The 20548-nt window shown below is 35.9% G+C and overlaps 1 protein-coding gene across 1 annotated transcript in view; it reads right to left on the reverse strand.

Moving 5' to 3' along the window:
• CFAP54 (cilia and flagella associated protein 54) overlaps window positions 1–20548 on the reverse strand; it is a 116291-nt gene that overhangs the window by 16343 nt on the left and 79400 nt on the right. The window contains exons 48-59 of the mRNA XM_030003187.1: window positions 19754–19876; window positions 17092–17145; window positions 15474–15690; window positions 14964–15058; window positions 13274–13443; window positions 8334–8436; window positions 6748–6886; window positions 5638–5795; window positions 5254–5439; window positions 4394–4520; window positions 2803–2958; window positions 1578–1686 (exon numbers count right to left, since the gene is read on the reverse strand). Coding sequence (XP_029859047.1) covers window positions 1578–1686; window positions 2803–2958; window positions 4394–4520; window positions 5254–5439; window positions 5638–5795; window positions 6748–6886; window positions 8334–8436; window positions 13274–13443; window positions 14964–15058; window positions 15474–15690; window positions 17092–17145; window positions 19754–19876 — 1637 coding nt within the window. The remainder of the gene's footprint in view (window positions 1–1577; window positions 1687–2802; window positions 2959–4393; window positions 4521–5253; window positions 5440–5637; window positions 5796–6747; window positions 6887–8333; window positions 8437–13273; window positions 13444–14963; window positions 15059–15473; window positions 15691–17091; window positions 17146–19753; window positions 19877–20548) is intronic.

Here is a 20548-nt window from a genome sequence, read left to right on the forward strand (position 1 = left end):
TTTCTTATAAGCTGCCTTTAAGTGTTGAAAGGCTGCTGTAAGGTCTCCCCGGAGCCTTCTCCCCTCCAGGCTGAACAACCCCAACTCTCTCAGCCTGTCCTCACAGGAGAGGTGCTCCATCTCTCTGAATATTTTCGTGTCCCTCCTCTGGACCCACTCCAGCAGGTCCATGTCTTCCCTGTGCTGAGGACCCCAGAGCAGAACACAGTACTGTAGGTGGGGTCTCACCACCGTGGAGTAAAGGGGCAGAATTAATTCCCTCAACCTGCTAAAAATCACTCTATCTGGAGAACTTCTCCAACATTTCTATTCCCTGTAGGTTTAGAACAGTCTTTTTGCGCAGGTTCCTCCTGGCTCTGTAGAGCTCTCCAGGTCTTGCCCTATGAATTAGCTTTCCTAAGCATAGCAACAAACTCCTGCTCACGTAGTTACTGTTCTGGCCAGAGTCATATTGCACAGGGTTAGCTGTTTATGTAGTACAATAAACTCCAGCTTCGGTATGATTTGTGTAAAGCAAAATACAAAAGTCAAAGACTGCTGTGCAGTTCAAGATAGGGCAAACTAAGTGGGAAGATGGCAAGTTCTACACTTAGTTGGTGACAATTTAGTTAACTTTCTAGTCTTGCTAACAAAAAAGGTTTTGAGACATCAAGAAACAACTTTAATTAAACAATCCCATAGATATCAGCGGGCTTATATAAAGGTGATTGGGATGTTTAGTTCTCTAAAGTAAGAAAGCCAAGGTCCATCAATGTTGCTGTACATTCTTTTAGAAAGAGGGTAGTAAATTAAATAAGAGTGTAGCAAATTAAACTTGCAAAACATCACCACAGTCCATTTCTGTACTATCTTCCATCATGCTGACTGCCTGTAGAGGTTTATTACTATGCTGCTGCTTCTATGTTCAGAGTTCTGGTTCATTAACTTAAGTAACAGCATACGCAAACAAGCAAGGTAAATTGCTGCCTTTACACTGTCTGTAACCAGACGTGGCACATTATTCATTAAGACTGGTCAAGAAACTAAAAAAAACTAAAGTCCAATGGATCAGAGCTGCTTGACAGAATTTATTGGCTGGTTTGGCTCAGCTCTTCAGGCATCTTCTATGCTGATAACTAATGCCAAAGTCACTGTCCTGATATCTGTTACAAACACATTTCCTATACTCCTTCTGCCTCTTTCTTCTGACTGTTTCTGGCTGCTAACCTTTTCAAGCTGGATTTCAATTATCTGGAAGGGGGCAGACCACTGCTCATCTTCTGAAATATGAATAAAACCCCAGTTTAATTGATAGCTCTGTTCCTGGCGTTGACAGAGAGGGTACAAATTTGGAAATAGAAGAGAAATCTGTAACTTTGTATACTCTAAAATATGCTTTTAAATCATGTTCTCAGCATTTGTTTTAAGTAAGTGAATAAATATACAGTAGCTCTTCTATATTGCAACAGAAGAAAACTCTCCAAAACATAAAAGATACTTCATAATAGAAGTCCCACACCAAATCTCAGAAAACTGTCAAAACACTATATTCATGTGTGATTAAAATTCTTTTGGAAGTTATATAGCTAGTTTCTTACTCAAGTTTTTGATCATGTTGCTGGCTGAGTTTTATAGCTTCCAAGAGGGTTTCAACAGCTCGAGATGATCTGTTATTGCCTGCTTCAGTTATCTGGCGTTCTACCTTACCTAAGAAAGAAATACAGAAAGCAGATTTGCAAGATTTTTTTTTTTTTTTTCTGTAAGACCCAACCTGTTTTTCCCTCCAGGGAAGTTGAACAACATAGCGCACTACCTATTCTCTTCCCAATAAGCAAAATCTTTTCCGGTTTGTTTAAAATGTAATGCACAATGCTTGTATAGCAAATCACTTCACAGAGTAGCTAAAATAACCAAACTTTGGAATCATAATGACTCCTAACATGTAGTGATCCTAACTAGAAGACCGTTGTACGTGGAGGAGTTAATGCACAGGCACAGCGCTGTGCCATGCCGCCCGTGCAGTGCGGCCTTCGGGCCTGTGTTGTGCTGTGCGCATCCTTTGCCCACAGCATCCACGTAGCCAGCTAGCTGTAACGCAAGAGCCTGCTGGCAGCATCTTCTCAGTACCAGCGATTCCACCACCTGCCCTTTCTGTAAAAGTGCAGCAAGAAGTTCGTATGCGAATATGCTTTTTGTTTGACAGTAGAAATGATGAATAGAATTGTTTTATTTTAAGAAAATCCTCTAACAGCTCAAAAGACCAAAATGAGGCAACCTTTCCACAGCCAGGATCTGCGTGTTGTGCCACTCCCCTATTGGAAGCACGTTCAATACTGCACAACTTGGAGTTCTCAGCATCTGTAGGGACGTAAGATTATTTACACTCTTTTTCTTTATAGTGTTAACTCCAATAAATGGCATTTTAAGAGATACTTTACAGAGTCTTGAGTGCCTTTCTGGCTGGAATCCTAACAAACCAACACCGCCTGGTGCAAAACGTAATGCCACTAAAATCCAAATGCATGCGAACAATGTGTAATTCATTAGCTTTGTTAAATCATTTAGAAATACTTTGAGCCTTTCATCTTCTTTAGTTCAGACTGATGCAAAGAAGCTGATTAGCTTTCTACAGTGTCCTTAATCTCATTGGCTACACCCTTTGATCCCTGATAACACAGAGAGAGAGAGTCCTGCAGCTAGACAGGGTGAGAAATATCCAAATCTGTTCTATATTTACAGTGAAATGTCTCCATTTTAAGAGAGGCCACATGCATAACACTGCCTAGGAAGGCAATCATGATGTACAAACTGGGTTTTATTTACCTATCTGAAAAAGAAGTTCAGCTTCCATATCTAATTTTTTTGTTGCAGATGCTCTGCAAAGCTCCAATGCTGATTCTAAATGTTTGACAGCACGTAGCCATTGCAGTGGATCTCCTCTTGCAGGTGTACAAGCTACTTTTTCAGCTAATGTGAGTCCTAAGGAAAAAAAAAAAAAAAAAAAAAAGACAGTTTTAGTAAATTATATAATAGAAAACCAATTTATGCAAAAAGAAGAAACTTCCTTAGATAAATGCTATTACGTATCTACTGCTACAATCCAATTCTCAAAAATCTGAGTGATTAAGGGATATAAATACAGAACTATAATGTTGTTTCACTACTTTATGATGCCATTGAGGTTTACCTAGGCCATCCAGAAGAAGCTCAGGCTACACAAATCAACCCTTTCACAAACTATCTGGAAAGTCTAGCAGTAAGCCATTTCATAACTTCATTTCACCTGGCAGTCGTAGGCAAAACAAACCTCTCTGAGGATTTCCAAATTCCCAAACGCCTTTTGTACTAACCAGTGCTAAAGGCTTCTTTGACGTATTGCATACGTCTTAACCTGTATTCCCCAATATTCATCTGTATTCATAGGCTCTTCCTAAAAATGTGGATTCAGAAACTGGAACTGGTCAAGCGTGGCCATTAGTATGAGTGAGTCTGGCCATGCCTGCACTGACAAGCAGTAAAAAGCACAATAAAAGTGGATCTCTAGAGCAAACCAGCTGGTGTTAAAGGCCTGACAGCCACAGCAGATGCATTTCAGAGTGTTTACTTCGGACTACCGCTATTCTAGTCCTAAAGGCTGAATACAAAGTAGTGGTTGGGATGCACCAATGTGCTCCTGGAGCATATCTTCCTGAAAAAGAATCCAGAACACTCTGAGGCTGCTCCACAATGCGAACCAAAGTGCAGTAAGTGATTTCTAGATATTCTAGTCCATTAGAAATCTGATATACACCAAATTAAGTTTAGCAGAAGGAACATGGAGACAATATCCCTTTCCCTATATTTGCTATACAGCAACAGGTCTGACAGATCTTAAACGTTATCTTTTGTTACTATTCAGCATATTTCCAAGTTTCTATATAAAGAAAAGTTAGCAAGAAAAGTTGTTCAATTAAAGGGTGACAATAATAATAGACATTATGTATTTTATTGGGATAGAAAACTATCACTATTATTCCATACGATTTGATACCTTAGTTAGTTCCCAGATAACTGCTTCCAGAGAGATGGAACATATACAGGAAGTTTTCACAGAATGAATGCTTTGTACAGAAGTTGGAAAAGATTGTTAACTACCACTTAAAAAAATTGAAGTTCCCATTAGTTTCATCAAGTTATAACATTAATATTTAAGCCTTTGTTGATCATAGTTCCCATAAGAATTGTACCTTGCTCACACACATTGCATGGAGCCAAACAAGCATCTACTGTTGATTTTCCAAGTATTTTATTTGTATAATGAAAACAATTGATTTACTACATTCACTTCTGATGCATCAGTTTATCTGCTGTTGCATGAAATATGAATGAAAATTAATGAAAAATTAAAAATAACAATGACTTGCATTTTTCTTACCAATTCTCATTTTGACTTGGGCTAGCAAGTTGATATGTGGCAAGTAGATATTTTTTGTAGGTAGGACCAGGCAAGTCAATGTACTGTCTTCTATTTGCCGTTCAATGGTTTCTCCGCAAACAAAAATCTATGAAAAGAGTATGCTTTGTAAAATCAAGTTGCAGACAGCAAATTAAACAGCAATTTGAAAAAGTAAGTTACGTATAGCAAAAGCCTGGAACTCAAATGTGTCTTGTAAAAGAGCACTAGAAAAGGGCTTGGTGCTCCTGAACTCCTTTACTTCAGTTTGTACTTGTCTTCTTTGCGGAGGAGTTTGGTAAGCAAATGAACAATTTCAATGAACTCTTGATCAAATTTATTAATGTTTAGGCTTTGGTTTCTAAAAGCAAGCTCCCTCAAATCAGTCTTTAAGAAATAGATCTCCCAAGTAACCCAAGCCCTAGAAAGAAACTGTCATTTCTACAAAGAAATGTGACATCCAACAAAGGCCAGAAAAGAAAAAGAAAATAACATGTGGACCAGTCAAACTTTTCATTCGTGTAAAAAAGGCGATGGGGACATGCTGTAAAGTCAAACTACCTTCTTCAGTTTTCACATATGGATGTACATTTTGCAACTATTCAATATTTTTAAACTGTATGAAAATACCAGACCACATACATGAGTATTCATGATGAATATGCATAAATAAGTTTGGCAAGATGAATTACTCTTTACACCATGTGATCTAGGGAAAACTGAAGTGATCAGTTAATAGGAATAGCCCTTTTTAATAAATTGTTACAATAGCTTCCAGAATAGATAGTTAAGATTATTGAAAGGATTTGCAAATGCTGTGTAAATCACCAACATATACTCACGGCTTTAATGGTAAGCTCATGTGCCAAAATTAGTAAGTTTAATGGTTCCGCTGTAGAAGAGCAATGTTCTGTATCCTCTCCTGTTTGCAGTGTTAGTATGTCTGCCAGCAGAAGGATACTTTTCACAAGAGTCAAAGAAGCTGGAGGGGAAATAAATGTATCCTCTTGGAGTAAACTGATGATATTCTGTTTGGACATAGACAACATAAACCAAAGTAGTTACAACTTTTGCTGTCTATTTATGAGGACAAATCACACAAAGTGAAAAAAAAAAATCTATTTTAGAGGCACTATTTCAAGCTTATTTAATGCTGGCATCAGCTGTTCTGACTACATGAAAAATGCATCAAAGAAAAGCGAACAGTTTCTCCTTTGTGCTCAAACCTGCAATAGAAGTTTAATGCCTGCCACGGGACGTTTTTCTTGCAGGTCAAGAATTGCAGCTTGCACCATCATTTCAGCCTGAGTCTCGCTGTCACCAAAGGCTTCTGCCTCTAGTATTACTTCTTTTATCACACTTCTGCGTTCAGCCACATCATTTTCTAAAAGAAGGGAATACATAATAGTAAAAATACAATAGAAAAGACTTTACAGTATCTTCTACCATTCTTAAGAAGTCACTTCCACACTAAAAAGTTACAGAAAATCTGACATTATAGATTCCACATTTACCATTTCATCGATTCTGTGCCAAATTCACTTTAAAAAGAAAGAAAAACTACTTAGTTTTTAAACTGCACTTGGTTTAAGTTCATGCAAATACATTTTTTATATGTAAGCCACCAGAAGAAATAATTAGATTTTGTAGATCAGATGTCATTCTCACCCATAAAACATATTCTACATATTCAAAAATCTGGTCTTAGTTATCATCCCAAAATAGTAACAGCCTTCACAGGAATTATCCAGAAGAGATTAAATAAGAGTTTGGCTACAGACCTAGACTGTGATTTTGATACTTAAGTGAGCGTCAGAGTTTATACCAAGTTCATAGAACTAAGGAATGAAAAACATTTTATTTACAATCAAACTGCAATAAATGTATTTTGTAGTCTCGCTTAAATTCTTTAAAAAAAAAGAATCTGGACCATTTTGGGGGGATATATAGGAACATTTCATTTATTGGAGATATAAAAAGTGAAAAAAACTTTTGAGACTTTTGAAACTAGAAGTGTGTAGCAACTGTTTTTTCAAACAGGCATACTTAATTACATTAGAACATTTGAAACTTTCACACACAAGTGATTTATCAAAAGATAATTATCATTAAATTAAAATAATTATAATGCTTTGTGTTTACATGCTCTAGGGAGAGATTGTACTCAGGAATGTATTTTCCTTATTGCATTGGATGAATTTAATACAAATAATTGCCCAGTGATAATACAGCCCCCAAACTAATGTTAATATTTTTTATTTATAAATAAGAATTGTGTCTGAATAGGCTCACTTGCCCATTATAATCCAAAAGTCTAAACCAAAAAAGATTAATACCTTCCATATCACCAACACCATGTATCTGTGTTACTAGCGCAGTCACTAACATTGTACGACACCTTAGCCACAGATGTACATTCATGTGATCTTGTGCTGTTATACTGTGAGGCAGTCGAACATCTTCAACGTAAGCATCCTAATAATTTCCAAAAGCAAGAGAAATGTTACTTTCCGAGTCAACTACTTTATTACAAACAAAGCAACAGAGCAGTGTCAGCCTAAAAATAAATCAAACTAATACAAATATATTACAAATAATAACATAATTATAACCAAAAGTTTATTTGAAGGGTAGATACACATTTTTTAATAACAGGAGGCTGTTTATTATTTAACTTCTAATCTATAGGAAAAAAAAAAAAAGAATTGTAACAAATGATAATTAAACCAGTTTTTATGGGACAGTCCATAAATACATCCATATACTATATGCATCATGGAGAGTAATTCTAATAGTTTGGATTTTATTCCTCAAACAGGCACATTACACAAAACTCTAATGCACATAAAAGTCTAATTGTAGAGCAGGATCAATATCAAGTTCAGGTACCTCACTAGCGATTAGAAAGAAATTTTTCATTTTTGATTTCTAGTTTTTTAGTGTTTCTGGTGATTAGAAACAAATATTAATGTAATATAGTACTGGAAGTGTTTGGGAGAATTCTTACCTCAACTCCCTGTGCCATCTTCACGTATTATGAACAGTCTTTCTATTACTAAAATTCTATAGTCTATATTCTAAAGATTTGTTCTAGCAAGCAATAAATGGACAGTGCACCACCTGTGTTATACAAAAAATCATGAGTGACTTGCATTGATGCAAATGAGTCAAAAACAATAGCCATAACTCAGTTACTGGCTACAGGGCAGTCCTAAGAAAATGTAGGAGCAAGTGCAAAAAGACAGAAGACCCTGATATGCAACACAGACAGAGAATAACTACACTGCACGCAAGAAAAGTCCAGTCTCGTTATGTGTGTTACAAATCTGGCCTCACTGCTCAATTGCTCTGTCCATGTCAGTCAGTTTGACTTACTGCACGCTGGAGAGTGAGTGTGTGGTGTATTACCAATAGGTTTTGCACGTTGGTTTTCCAAAGTATAGGTCAGTATCCCTATGTGTTAGACAACAGAAGTCAGCTGAAATCTTGCTGAATTTGGAACACAGCAATGACGTGAAGTGGTTGGTCTGGCTCTTTGAAAGACAATACTCTGAAGTAGGTTTTCAATCAAAAAACCTAAAATACCTTAACTGAATAATACAAGATTTTCACCTGATACCTATTTTTTCACTTTCTGTTTGTTTGGGTGTTTTTAAACAAAAGATTTTCAATGCTGCCATTTGAGAGTATACAAACAAAAACTGTAATTCCTAATCACATACAAATTAAAATTATGATTATAGACATATTGAATATACTATAGGCAAGCAGGTATCTGAAGCATGTCACACATCACTTTCTCCCCAGGTTAATGGTAACCACATAATACAGATGACTGCTATGTTCTAGTATTCTGAAAATCACTCAATACAAGACTTCATATACTAAGCAACAGTAGTTTGAAACAAATATCCACACATACCAAACACTCCCTTTCATCCTTTTCTTCTTGAAAATGTGTCACTTCTGTCCTAAAAATTTCTGCATTTTGGAGAAGTCGGATTGCAGAGAAAGCCAAAGCAACACTGTGATACAGAACAATGTTATTAAAAAATACTAATGATATTTGCCATTTTATGCTTTTATTATAATGGTTACTTCATTTCTGATTATGTCAGAGATGTCTGTCAGCAGTTATCAATTTTTGCGTCAGTAGAACAAAAAAATTGCACTTGGATTATATTCTGTAATTTGTAGGCACTGCAGTATGAAAGTGAGAAAACAGCAGTAAGAGAAAAAGTTTTGCCAGTAACAGACATACCCTGATAATAATGGATAAACCAAGATAAATCTGTTGGAGCAATCAAAACAGAACTCCACTATAAGCTTCAGTTACACATATCTGTCTTCAGGGATGGGCTTTTAGAAATTAGAAGATGTAAAAATACCGAAAATGGCAAAATAGGAGAGTTCTGTATCTCATCCACAACTGGAGAGACAAGAAAACACCTTCCTCCTTAAAGCCTTTCCAGGCTATATGTTAAACATTCTGTTAAATCCACATGACCAAATACTCACAGGATCTTAGTAAACACCATCAACCAAAAATTGAGCCATCTGCCATCCTGGCAAAACCTTGTCAGTAAGCAATCGCATGGCACTGAGCCCACTGCCCCCCGCTCCCCCTCATAAATCCTTTTCTGGAATTCACTCCAAACAGCATCTAGAAAGATACAGACACTGTTAGGACTGGTGCAGCATTCAACCCCACATTTCAAAAAATTATGAGTTGGGATCTCAAAATATTTCAGGTTTCTTAAAATATTAACTACTAGGGGTTTTTCCTTTTTATCCTGTCTTTTTAAAGCTTTCAGATATACCACTCAATTTTCATGACATCTATAAAAATGTATAACAGCAGACTTTGTGAATACTATTATTTTCATGATATGAAGACACTTGCAAAACCAACATAGTAGGATCTTTTTCACAACAGGATTTGTTGCCCAAAGAACACGCTACTCAAAATATTCTGAGAACTGCCAAAAGCAATGTCTGATGGTATTAGTTTCCCATCTGTAATTGTACATTTTCCCCTACAACTGTAAATCTCTACTTTCCTACCTCTTCCCTAAAACATTTTTGGGGTTGGGTTTTTTTTTTTTTTTACAATTCTACTTATTCTCTACCCGCTGAAACAGATTTTCCTAATGATGCAAAAGTACCTGAGGGTATCCCTAGCTCACCTCTTAAAAGATTTTTCAGCAGGTTGATTGTTAAAAATGTATAACCAAAATTCTCATCTATGCTGTCTTTTTACATAGAGACTGGCTGCTATGAAGAAAAAAAAAAAAAAGAAAAAAAAAATTTGTGAACACCGTAAGTCCTTTTCACACTGCCAGAACACTGTAAAGAGCTTTTAATGCAAGAGAGATTCAGGCTCTGTGTGAATTTACTGCTTTTGAGAAGTTCTAGACTAATCGTTGTAAAGGCAAAGTTCTTGATCATGCACAAAGAAGTCAGAACAAGAGCAGCACTACTCTGAAACTACTCACATTATTCTGCCAACATGTATCTAAGCACAGGATGGATAACCTCCAGACATAAAAGGGTAGTTAAAGCCTTCCTGTCATTTCTGATTCTGTCCTGCTTGGTGGTTTTGTGAAGCAGACTTGGATGGATTACACCAATTCAGCACAAAACGACCCCAAAGTAACAATGAGAACCAAAACTGTTAATATCTTGTCTTTCAGCTCCCAGAATTCAATCCTTATGAATCTCCTTCATCATCCCTTTACCTCAGTTTTATTTGACTAAATGAAACCAGAATAAATCAATGTTGAATTTGATGATAACCTTCTCTCTAACAATGGAAAAGATGAAACAGAATCTGCTTATAAATGCAACACAGACAGAAAGGATAACGCAATGAAATATCCCAACTGCTTTTCTTTCTTTTTATTAAGAAGAGTTTTCCCCTGAAACCAGGCATCAAGGTTAAAATTACAGCAAAAACCTGACATTTCTCAAAACATTCTTTGAGATGCTACAGCTAACATTTCTCAAGTAAGTTGGAGAAGGTGCAGCACCCAAGAGTATATGCAGGCTTTTAAGAGATATTAACCTAACTTCCTGAGCACCACTGCCTCCAGTTTACTGCTGTTGTCAACATTTAGCAATTCTGAAAATGAGGCCATTTTTACCTATATGCTTACACATAAATTTCATGAGTAAAATGTAGACCACAAGCCCAAAGACTCTTATAGGTATTGTTTTAAGCAGACAAGCATGTATTTGGGTAATTAGAAAGCTCACATACTTAGAGGGGACACCATGTAAGTACTGTCCTTGAGATCAACAGAATTAGTCCTATACATAAACTTATTCTGAGGCATAAATTTTTTGCAAGACAGAAGCTGTAATGTAGAAGCTTCCCCTGATGAAATTTTTGTGACCCTCTTCTGCTGTCAGTAAGAGTGATGCGTCTATATATTTCCCCTGACAAAATACACATCCTTTCATCAGCTGAATCAGAAAGTGACAAGATGATCAAAATAGGGAAGTACAGCTGACTATAACAATTTCACCACTAAGTCATTTCGCCAAAGGAAAAAAAATGATGAATTTCTGTAATATCATGCAAAGTTTGATTTCTAGGCTGGCAGGCAGGAAACATTCAGCTGTCTGAAGGAATGTTTCATTTGTATCTGAGGCAGATATATCAGCAGTTTCCATGGATGGCAGTGCAATAAAATTGCAAAATAGGTTAAAAAATCCCAAACCCTTGCTTTGTTTGTTGGTGGGGGTTTTTTCCTGCTATCTGCCCACTATCAATATATAAGGCCCATTAAACACCTATGAAAAATTTGAGTCTCCCAAAAAAGGAACCATAAAATGCTTGACATCCATTGGAACCCTTGATACTCTAAAAAAAGTTTCTTCAGTCTAAGGCAAGTTATAAGCCAAAGAGAAACTACACTCAGGATATAACTGCAAGTCAAAAAGAAGGGTCCTGCACCAAAAATGGCCTGCATACTGGAACCAGTTTAGCAGGGCGAGAGAGTCTGTGTCAGAACTCTACTAAAACAGCTTTTAGCAAACCTAGGATCAAGCTAAACCAGGTTTATGCACCGGATATTTCATAAGTCTGGAATACTGGTCCTTAGTTACTAATACAATAATTTTATAAAATCCACATGGCACTCAAAAGCATGATGAGGTCACTGTCCAATGATTTGTTGTTTTCTCTTTGACAAATTTATGGTAAATTAATCTAATTCAAAAGGCACTGAAATATATTGATATTTCACAATGAGAAATGTCCACAAATAGCCTACAAGTTCTTACTTCACATCTTCACTAATGACATTTCTACTAAATTATTACAGCTCTAATATCTGAACTTTTGGGAAACTTCTATCTTTCAAAATAACATAAACAAAACCCAGGTGAAAGAGCATGCTGCAGCACTCTTACTGTCTTCAGTTCAGTACTCTATACAGCACTGTGAAGCTCCTGTCCTTGTTAATTTTATTTTTCTATTGCTCTACCATAGCAGCTAAAAAGGAATTGTGCTATTTAAAGGCTCTCTGATTTGGAGGTTTGTTTATTCATCTGAGACAGCTGGGAGAATGAAGATAGTTTGCTTTTGACATAGAAGAAAACATTTATTTTTTGTTAATTGGGTAAAAAGGAAAAAAAAAAAAATTGAGACTGATTTTTCTGTTGACCTGCTGAATCACCTACTGCTTCATCAGTAAGAGCATTACAGCAATCTTCACCAGTATTCCAACAATAAAAACATGTTAATTTTGCATTTTGCTTGGTGCTTATTAAAATGTAACATTTACTGTAATAATTTTCATGTATTCAGTCAGATTAGACCTAACAAAAGTTACAAATACTGATTACATTCTACCTAATCTCAATACAGTCTGGCAAGTAACAGTGCTACACCTCTATACGCTGCATCTCTAGTTAAAAATTTGTACCCTCAAAGATTTTTCAACCTAATAAAAAATTAGATAAAAAGAGCTTGACACTAATAAAAATGATGTATTTTTAAACTATTAGCCTTCTTATACAAATTAATCTAAAATCACAGGTATGCTAAACAGAAGAATCCTCCTAGCTAAAAGATCAAAAACACGTTCAGAATTTAACATCTTAAAGAGTTAATAAGTTTCTGTATGCCCCATATATTCAAAGAACTGCACAATTGTAATTTCATTAAGTTCTCCAAAAGAATTCAGAGTCCCCCCCCAAAATCACAGAATTTGGAAATTATAATTTGGAGAAAATATCTGGCAGATCATGTAAATACAATAGTATTTTACACACTATCGCTAACAAATAACTAATGCCTGCTAAATTCTATTCTAATATGTTAAAGGTTATATCAATGCTTTTTAAACAAATTAATTTTAAAAATATAATTTTAACATTTTAATCCAACACCAATAAGTACATCAAGAGGAAATGTTCTTTTAGGACAGTAATACAGGGCATTCTAGAACAAAGCAGAATTCAGGAGTTCAGAGGTAACATTAGTGCTTTGCTGTACACTTTAAAATTATAAAAAACGCATGACCTAACATATCCAGACTTTAACAAAAACAGTGAGCATTGCAGCTTTTTCTTTGTTTTTGTATAACACTATCACAAAAACACCTCAGAGAAATCATAGGCCAATAACTGATGATCTTTTAAAAAGTAAAATAAAGCAATAATAAAAAATGAAATTCCAGTGTAACTTACATTTGTAGATATACTACTGGGGTTGTTATGGTTGGTTACTAAGATTTAGAATATTAATGTAGATGTAAAGAATTCAAAGAAAAAATTGCTGGATTTTTTTTTTTTTTTTTTTAATCTTCTGCAGTCAAGGCTGTGCAACATAAGGGCGTTCATAATATTACTTACCTGAAAGCTGCTTGATGCCTTTGCTGAGAAATAGCAGCAAGCTGAAGTTTGGCCTCAATAAGAGCCTCTAAATCTTCAGCAGAACACCGAGATACCTCCCCATCGTATTTGTCCTGTATGTTCTGCACAAGATGGCTAAGACTTTCTTCAGCTTCTGTCAATAAAATTCCCTAGAGAAGAACACAGCATTGTATGATTTCAAATAATAATGAAAGAAATAAAAATTTCTTAAAAAGTATTTTATTCTCTTACAGCCTACTATCCATCGCACCCTAAACCAAATCAACTTGAATACAATACGCCTTTTCTATAAATAGCACGGGAGGTTAATTTTGCTTTTTTCAGGTTTACAGATTCAATGTGTTGAAAGTAGCAACATCTTAACTGTACCTGTACTATTGCAATTTATGCTTAACTACATATTTTAAGGCTTAGTAATATTACTCAATAATTTTGCATTCTTATCATTATCTTACAGCTATACTTGGTAATTTTATTCTATACTTCTTACTATGCTTAGTAATTTTAAACAATAAAATATAACATTAAAATACAACACCAAACACGTTTCAAGTATTACGTTCTTTTCTATACTTTGACAGATCCTTGAGTGCAGTATGTATCCTGAAAGTTCAACTGCAATTTACAGTCTTTCCGACAAACAAAGGTGTAAGAAGCTGTAAAAACCAAGTCTAAAAGAAAGTTAATTTTAAATAAAATCTCAATCACAGAGTTCTCAGCAGAATTCAAAAATAATTCAACGGTTTGTATCATCCAATATCTTTTTTTGACCAGTTTCCTCAATGAATTCAGAGCTCTACCCAAAAAACCCCAAAAGAATAGAATGGTTAAAGAAAAATCAGAAGGGTAAGAAATATGTCTCTTAAACAAGCCCCATTCAAATTAATTTAACATTTCTATTTTAGTTATTTTCAAGATGCTGTTTTCAAGCTATACTACAACTTTCAAGTTTCTAGTGTATGGCATATACCAATTACCATACGAAATCATCCTCCATTTCTCCAGATGTATTTTGTACATTACTTTGTTTGTAACAATGGCCAAAAGTAGATACGTCCAAAGCGGAAGATGCCTCTGAAAGAAGAGTATGTCAGCCCTCAATTTTGGTCTTTTTGTGATGCGAAACTGCCAAGCATGAATTACAATTAAACAAAACAAATACTAAATGAAGAAACAAACAAATAAAGAAACAAACCAACTCCCTTCAAACAAAGAAGCTAATAAGCTGTGGTATGTTTTCTCCAAAATAAAGTATAAGAAAGAGGAACATGAAAAATTTGTCACATTTACATATGGTAGAGAATAGTTTTCCATTTATATGTAGAGCATGCTGCCCCATCAAAGGGTCTCTGACAAGTTGTACAGGCGCCAGCCTCTGAAAGATGATTTTATCCTTGAAATCCCATTCAGTCTTTACCCTTGATGCTGAAACAGTCATACTGAGATCTGATCATGACAATATTTCCCAGGGAGACCGTTTGAAAAACTGCACCAAAACACCAAGACTTCATGTATGGCTAGTAAGATTACAATCAGATTGGAAAGAGAAATTTCTAGTCGTCTTACTCATGCCATCCTCCCATCATAATTTGTTACACTGAAAGCATTAGCAATGTTTTTAGATCAATCTGCAGTTTCTTAAGCCTTTTTTCCTAAAACCCAAAATTACCTTCAGCATGGCCATATTTAATTCATCTTTACAGTCAACGAGCTGCACCATTGTGCCTCTTTGTTCCTGTTGTCTTGAATTTTTATCAGTTTCAACTGTAAAATACATTTTAGATGAAATTTCAGAGGTTAACAGTTGGACTTGATGATCTTAAAGGTCTTTTCCAACCTAAATGATTCTATGATTCTAGGTTAATAGATGCAGAACCAAAGCATTCTCAGTAATTTGATGAATATGCCCCTTTTTTCTCTATTTATAACTGGGACTTTCAATATCAAAATAAGTGAGGAAGAATGGAATACAGCTCTAATAATATTAGAGATATTAGCTAAAAAAATATTCAAAAATCTTAATGCTTATTATTTCAATAATGACTGATTTTCCCAGCAACATTTAATATGAATATTCTTTATAATATGACATGTTAATGCATATGGAGTTAAAAGTGGAAAATCTATGCTTGAAACAAGTTGTAGAATAAATGCACTTTTCCACCACCCTTGTAATTACCTTTTACATGTGATGCTGTAATTCTGCTTGGCTCCTTCAAGCTGTTGTTATCAACAGAATAGATGTGTTTTTCTACTTTTTCAGGTATATTATTTATTGTGGCAGAAAGGCAAATGATGAAATGCATTTTAGCTAATGTTAATTTATTCATAATTTGTTGGTTGCACAGCGGCACCATTGTTAAAGACAGACTCCAATTAAATATGTCTTCCAGTACCTACAAAAAAGTTAACAATTGGGACTATTTGAAATGATATATTTTACATTTTTCTTGTTCAAGGCATATTCTGCTTCTATCAGTAACAATGTTTATCAACAATTAACATTAATATTAGTACTAAGGTCTTAGCCATTATGGATGACTTGCTGTTTTCCTTTCCAAACTTAATTCACCCCTTAGTAGCACTTCCTACAGCCTCAGTGATCAGTTTTCCACTAGAAGGTGCATCTATGAAGTTATAGCTATTACTCTGAGTTCTAGTTTTCTGCATTGTCCATAGCACCCTTTGAGCTAAGGTGGTCACAAAAAATATGTAGGTAAATCTGTAGTTCAGAAATCTCAACTCAAAGGAAAGTCTGTTGTTACAATTTACCCTAACTAAAAGGATTAAGCAAGGAAAAAAATTCTTGTATGAGACCATTGTAGTGTATTTCATAGAATCTTTTTGTTATTCATTATAGCACCCTTGTTTTATCTTGATTTTAATATTCTCACTTTAGATTAATAAATTTAGAAGTTGAAAGTCTACACAGCTTTGCAAAATCATAAGGAGACCAATAAGAGCCCCATATAGACTGTGAAGTGTTCAAATCAAAAGCTCAAGATAAAGCACAACTTCAAAATAAATCTGAAACTAGTTAGATCAAAAGCTGTCAAGATAGACATCTCATTTGTGTCTTATAATATCGACTGCTGTAGGAGACACACAAGCTTCCTGTAAACAAAAGAGAGAAAAGTGGAGGAAAAAAGTGGGGTTTTTTCTACTTTATCAATTTGTTTTTATGGTACAGCTTCTTTTCCACATTCTGCTAACATTTACCTCTACTGGCTCAATGGATCTGTGACAAGGCAAATGAAAAAAAATGATTAAAACTGAAAAACAAAAAAGAAGTCATTGATGAACATGTGATTTTAATTAAAATGAGAAATGACTGTTCATTAACTGGTTTACAGATTCACCTTCCCCCCCCCAGAAATAGACTTCAACCCCATTCTGAATTAGGACAAATCTATGAGGACAGCTCTGATTGATAGAAATTATAAGGCTAGATGACTGATGTTCTTGGTATTTTAGCAGGATAAACACCAGACCCTACATATCATGACAAAACCTGAATAATTCTACTAGTATGCTTTGCACAGACAAGTCACAGATTTGTGCATATTTGGTCTCTCATCTGAAAAATGGTGATAATGGTACTTGCCTCTCCCTTGAAAGGTCAGCCATAAAATTTAAAATTTAGGAAATGGTAAACTGTTGAGGAGAGTATGTTGTCTATTTACTGGTTTTTACTAATAACAAGTATATTTTCTGAACCAAATAATCTCTAATTGTTGCCAGAGAAATAAATATTTATGTCTAGCATAAAATTTTTAGCTCTTTCAGATTTTTTTTACCTGTAAATTTGTAACAGTCAGGAGAGATTTTGAGGAGTCAAACTTCAGTAAGGCCTGTAAAATGGACAAAACCAAAAATAAGTAATGTGTTACCATATGAGTATAAAATAAGTGTGTTAGCAGAGCAGTGGACAAGTGTAGTGCATTTCCAACTATACTTTGAAGGCTCTGAAAATACCAACAACTACTGGGCTTCTACAGGCTCTACATTTCTGAACCATAACCCAAGACCCAAAACTATCCCTATACCTATGCCATTCACCAGGACTATTCAACTTGAAGCAAGGGAAGAAAAAGGCATAAACCAACAAAAATCCTTTTCCAAATTCTAGGAGCTCTGTAGACACCAACCATCAATTGTCTTCATGTTCTTTACATTTCTGAATCCCAAACTTAACTCCAGATTTAGCACTTGCCTCCTCTGCTATTGACCAGAGCACAGATCTGTGAATGGAATGAAAAGAAGAGCTACAAGCCAAGATCAACTTGAGACCTCAGACTCCTTGAGGGCTCTTAAAACAACTATTTCTTCACTTATATATGCTTCAATTTTCTGAACCCTAACCCTAATTCTAGTCCTTGCTCAAAAACCCTTTTCCTTTTCATCAGGAGACAAATCAGTCTACTGAGGGGAAGGAAAAGGCAGAGCTAAAGATCATTTCCAGCCTTTGTCATAACTGAGAGCTCTACACGCAACTGTCACTTGGATTCTATGTGGGTTTTTATTGACTCTTTTATTAATTCTGTACTCCAGATGTAGCCCTCTATCATCTCCATCATTCCCTGGAACATGGGTCCTTCTTATTTTGAGAGCTGTTCGGAAGACCAGCAAGTACTTAGCTTCTACACACATCACACTCCAGCCAGACACCTAATGCTGAACCTCCTCTGCTGTTCACCCAAACACTCACGTGTGAATCCAGTTAGAAAAAGACAAGTGACAAATCAACCAGACCTCAGCCTAACTCTGTGAGCTCCTCAGACAATATACAGACTAAGGAAAGGACATCAAGATGCATTTTAACCTGACTAGCAGCAGTAAGGAGTAAATGCATTCTACTGTAGCCATGAACAGGGAAGCTTCGCAGAAGCAACTCCAGTGAGGATGCTGATAACCCTTAATGGCTCAACCTAGCGAGAATGTAATGTAGCTTATGCTCTAAGGAAAAACACTAGATTTCAGTTTCTTATCTTCCCATGCAGTTAGTATGAAAGTGTCATTGGCAAATTAAAAAGGTCATCTTTCTTGATAAATACTTTAATTTTACTTTTATTAAATTCCTGTTTAATTTAAAACCTAGTACCACTGCAGGTTGTTCTAGAAGGAGTGCTTGTCCATATTTCTGTTTTTATAAATGCAAACATTTGACATACTATCATAAATGTATTGTAATTATCCCCTTATTAATTAGCTTATTCATAGATTTGTTGGCTATTGCCAAAAAAGATACTGCTGCTCTGTGCTGGTTATAGCTATTGTGAGGCTGCAATGTAAGGACAGTCAGGCCACGGGTCGGCTGGAAACTCCCTCTCAGGGTTTGCTGAGGTGGAAGGGGAGAGAGTTCCCTTCAAATTAGCTCATTAAACTCTATTTGCTCTGCAGTGCCAGCTTCACTGTCTACAACACAGGGTAAGGGAACCAAATGTGAAGTCATGGAGGTGGGTTAAGAATTCCCCTTTCAGCACCAGCCTGTAATTATCAACCAGATTATAAATATCCTCCTATTGCATGTATAGAACATGCTGTACAATCAAGTTAAATCCACGCTGCTATCAAAAGGGGTGTCCCTACCTCTCCCACTAGTCTTCTGTCACACGTTCAGTCCAGCTCCCTAGTGCTGGCACACATACTTTGTCATGGGGTGACACCTTCCCAAAAGCACCACCCAGGTAAGGGAGACCTTGATTACATCTGTCTAGTAATAACTCATTAGATTATTTTGGTATGGACTTGGAAAACAAGGAAAGGCTACATAATTGTTATGGGGGAGGCTTGCCTGATAGCTGTGGACTGTATCTGCCTGCACAGGTATGCTCACAGGTAAGACAAAGGAGCCCAGGTCAATTGTTAACAGCTTCATAACCTTGTAGCACATTAGTGATCAAGGTAAGATCACCATTTGGCTTCAGATATGGAGAAAATCAGAGACTGACCTGCTGCGATGTGACTATTAAGGCTCTGAGGGCACCAATAGCTCTTACGGCCCAGCATCTCTGGGGGCTCCCCCCACCCTGCCCAGGTCCCAGGACCCCACGTCAGCCCCCCGGGACCGTCAGTCCCTGCCCCAGCGATGCCACAGCAGGGCCGGTCTCCAGCTCCCCCTCAGCTACCCTGCTCCTGGCTTTTTTTTTTCCATTAATGGGGCAAGAACTCTATCTATATTTTTTATGTCTACATATGAACTCACTCATTATTTTTCCAGCAGTATATTTGCATCACTTACTGTATAAAACAGACAGCACGCAGGTTTCAAAATTTATTTTTGTTCCTGCTGTTCAGTGAGAGAAATTAATGTCATTCAATGCCTACTATTTGACCTGCCTACTGAAAGAAATTTGGAATTTTTTAGGAATGTGTAATAACCTGCAGATGTGGAGTATGTGCAGCTTCATGAAGAGAATTGAGTGTTACAGTTCAATGTTATACTTTAATGCTGTTTACCTTCATTTGTTCAATTTTTCTGTATCCTGCAGGTATTCTCCATGGAATTCTCTCTCCACAGTTAAGCAAAGCCAGTTCATGAAAGGCCTCCGTGAAAAATCCTATATCTGTAAGTACTTTAACCTGTGAAAAAATAACACAGCCTTTGACGTAAATAATTTTCAGTTATTCTTTTTGCTCAAAATAAAATGTATTCAAAGGTAGTTTTCAAGTGGATTTGGCTACTGAGTAGTAGTACATTGATGGAGAATGTTCTTCAATAGAAAGAAATCTTTGACATTTTATAGTAAATAAGTGAAATCTCAAAGATGGGTCTTTCACTTTGAGAAACAAAAGTGAAAAAAAAAACAAACCAAAAAGGTATTCTTCAAAAACTTGCTCCTGACAAAGGAAAAGAACTTAATTCATCTGGCTAGAGCTTTGAGTATCAGTACAAGATCAGCCTCTTATCAAAATCTGTTTCATAGATTTTATTCATCTTAGTCTTGTAGTAGTCAGCTACTCTCCCTAACCTGTACCAGCACTTCCTGAAAATACCTAAAACCAATAATACTTTGACTCTTACTTCAAGTTAGAACCCTTTTAAAAAAAGGGATTAAAAAAACCAAAACAAAACCAACAAGCAAACATTAGTGAAATGACAAAAGTCTGTTCCCAGAAGTCTGACAGCCTGGTTCCACCATGATACTGATAAATCCAGAAGTGAACATTGTAGACAAAAAGTCATTTATGTTTTGCACTTAAGAAAACATTTAAAAGAACGATGGAACAAGATAAAAAAATACCAAGTAAAAA

The sequence above is a fragment of the Aquila chrysaetos genome, chromosome 26 (assembly GCF_900496995.4).
Source record: "Aquila chrysaetos chrysaetos chromosome 26, bAquChr1.4, whole genome shotgun sequence".
NCBI lineage: Eukaryota > Metazoa > Chordata > Aves > Accipitriformes > Accipitridae > Aquila > Aquila chrysaetos.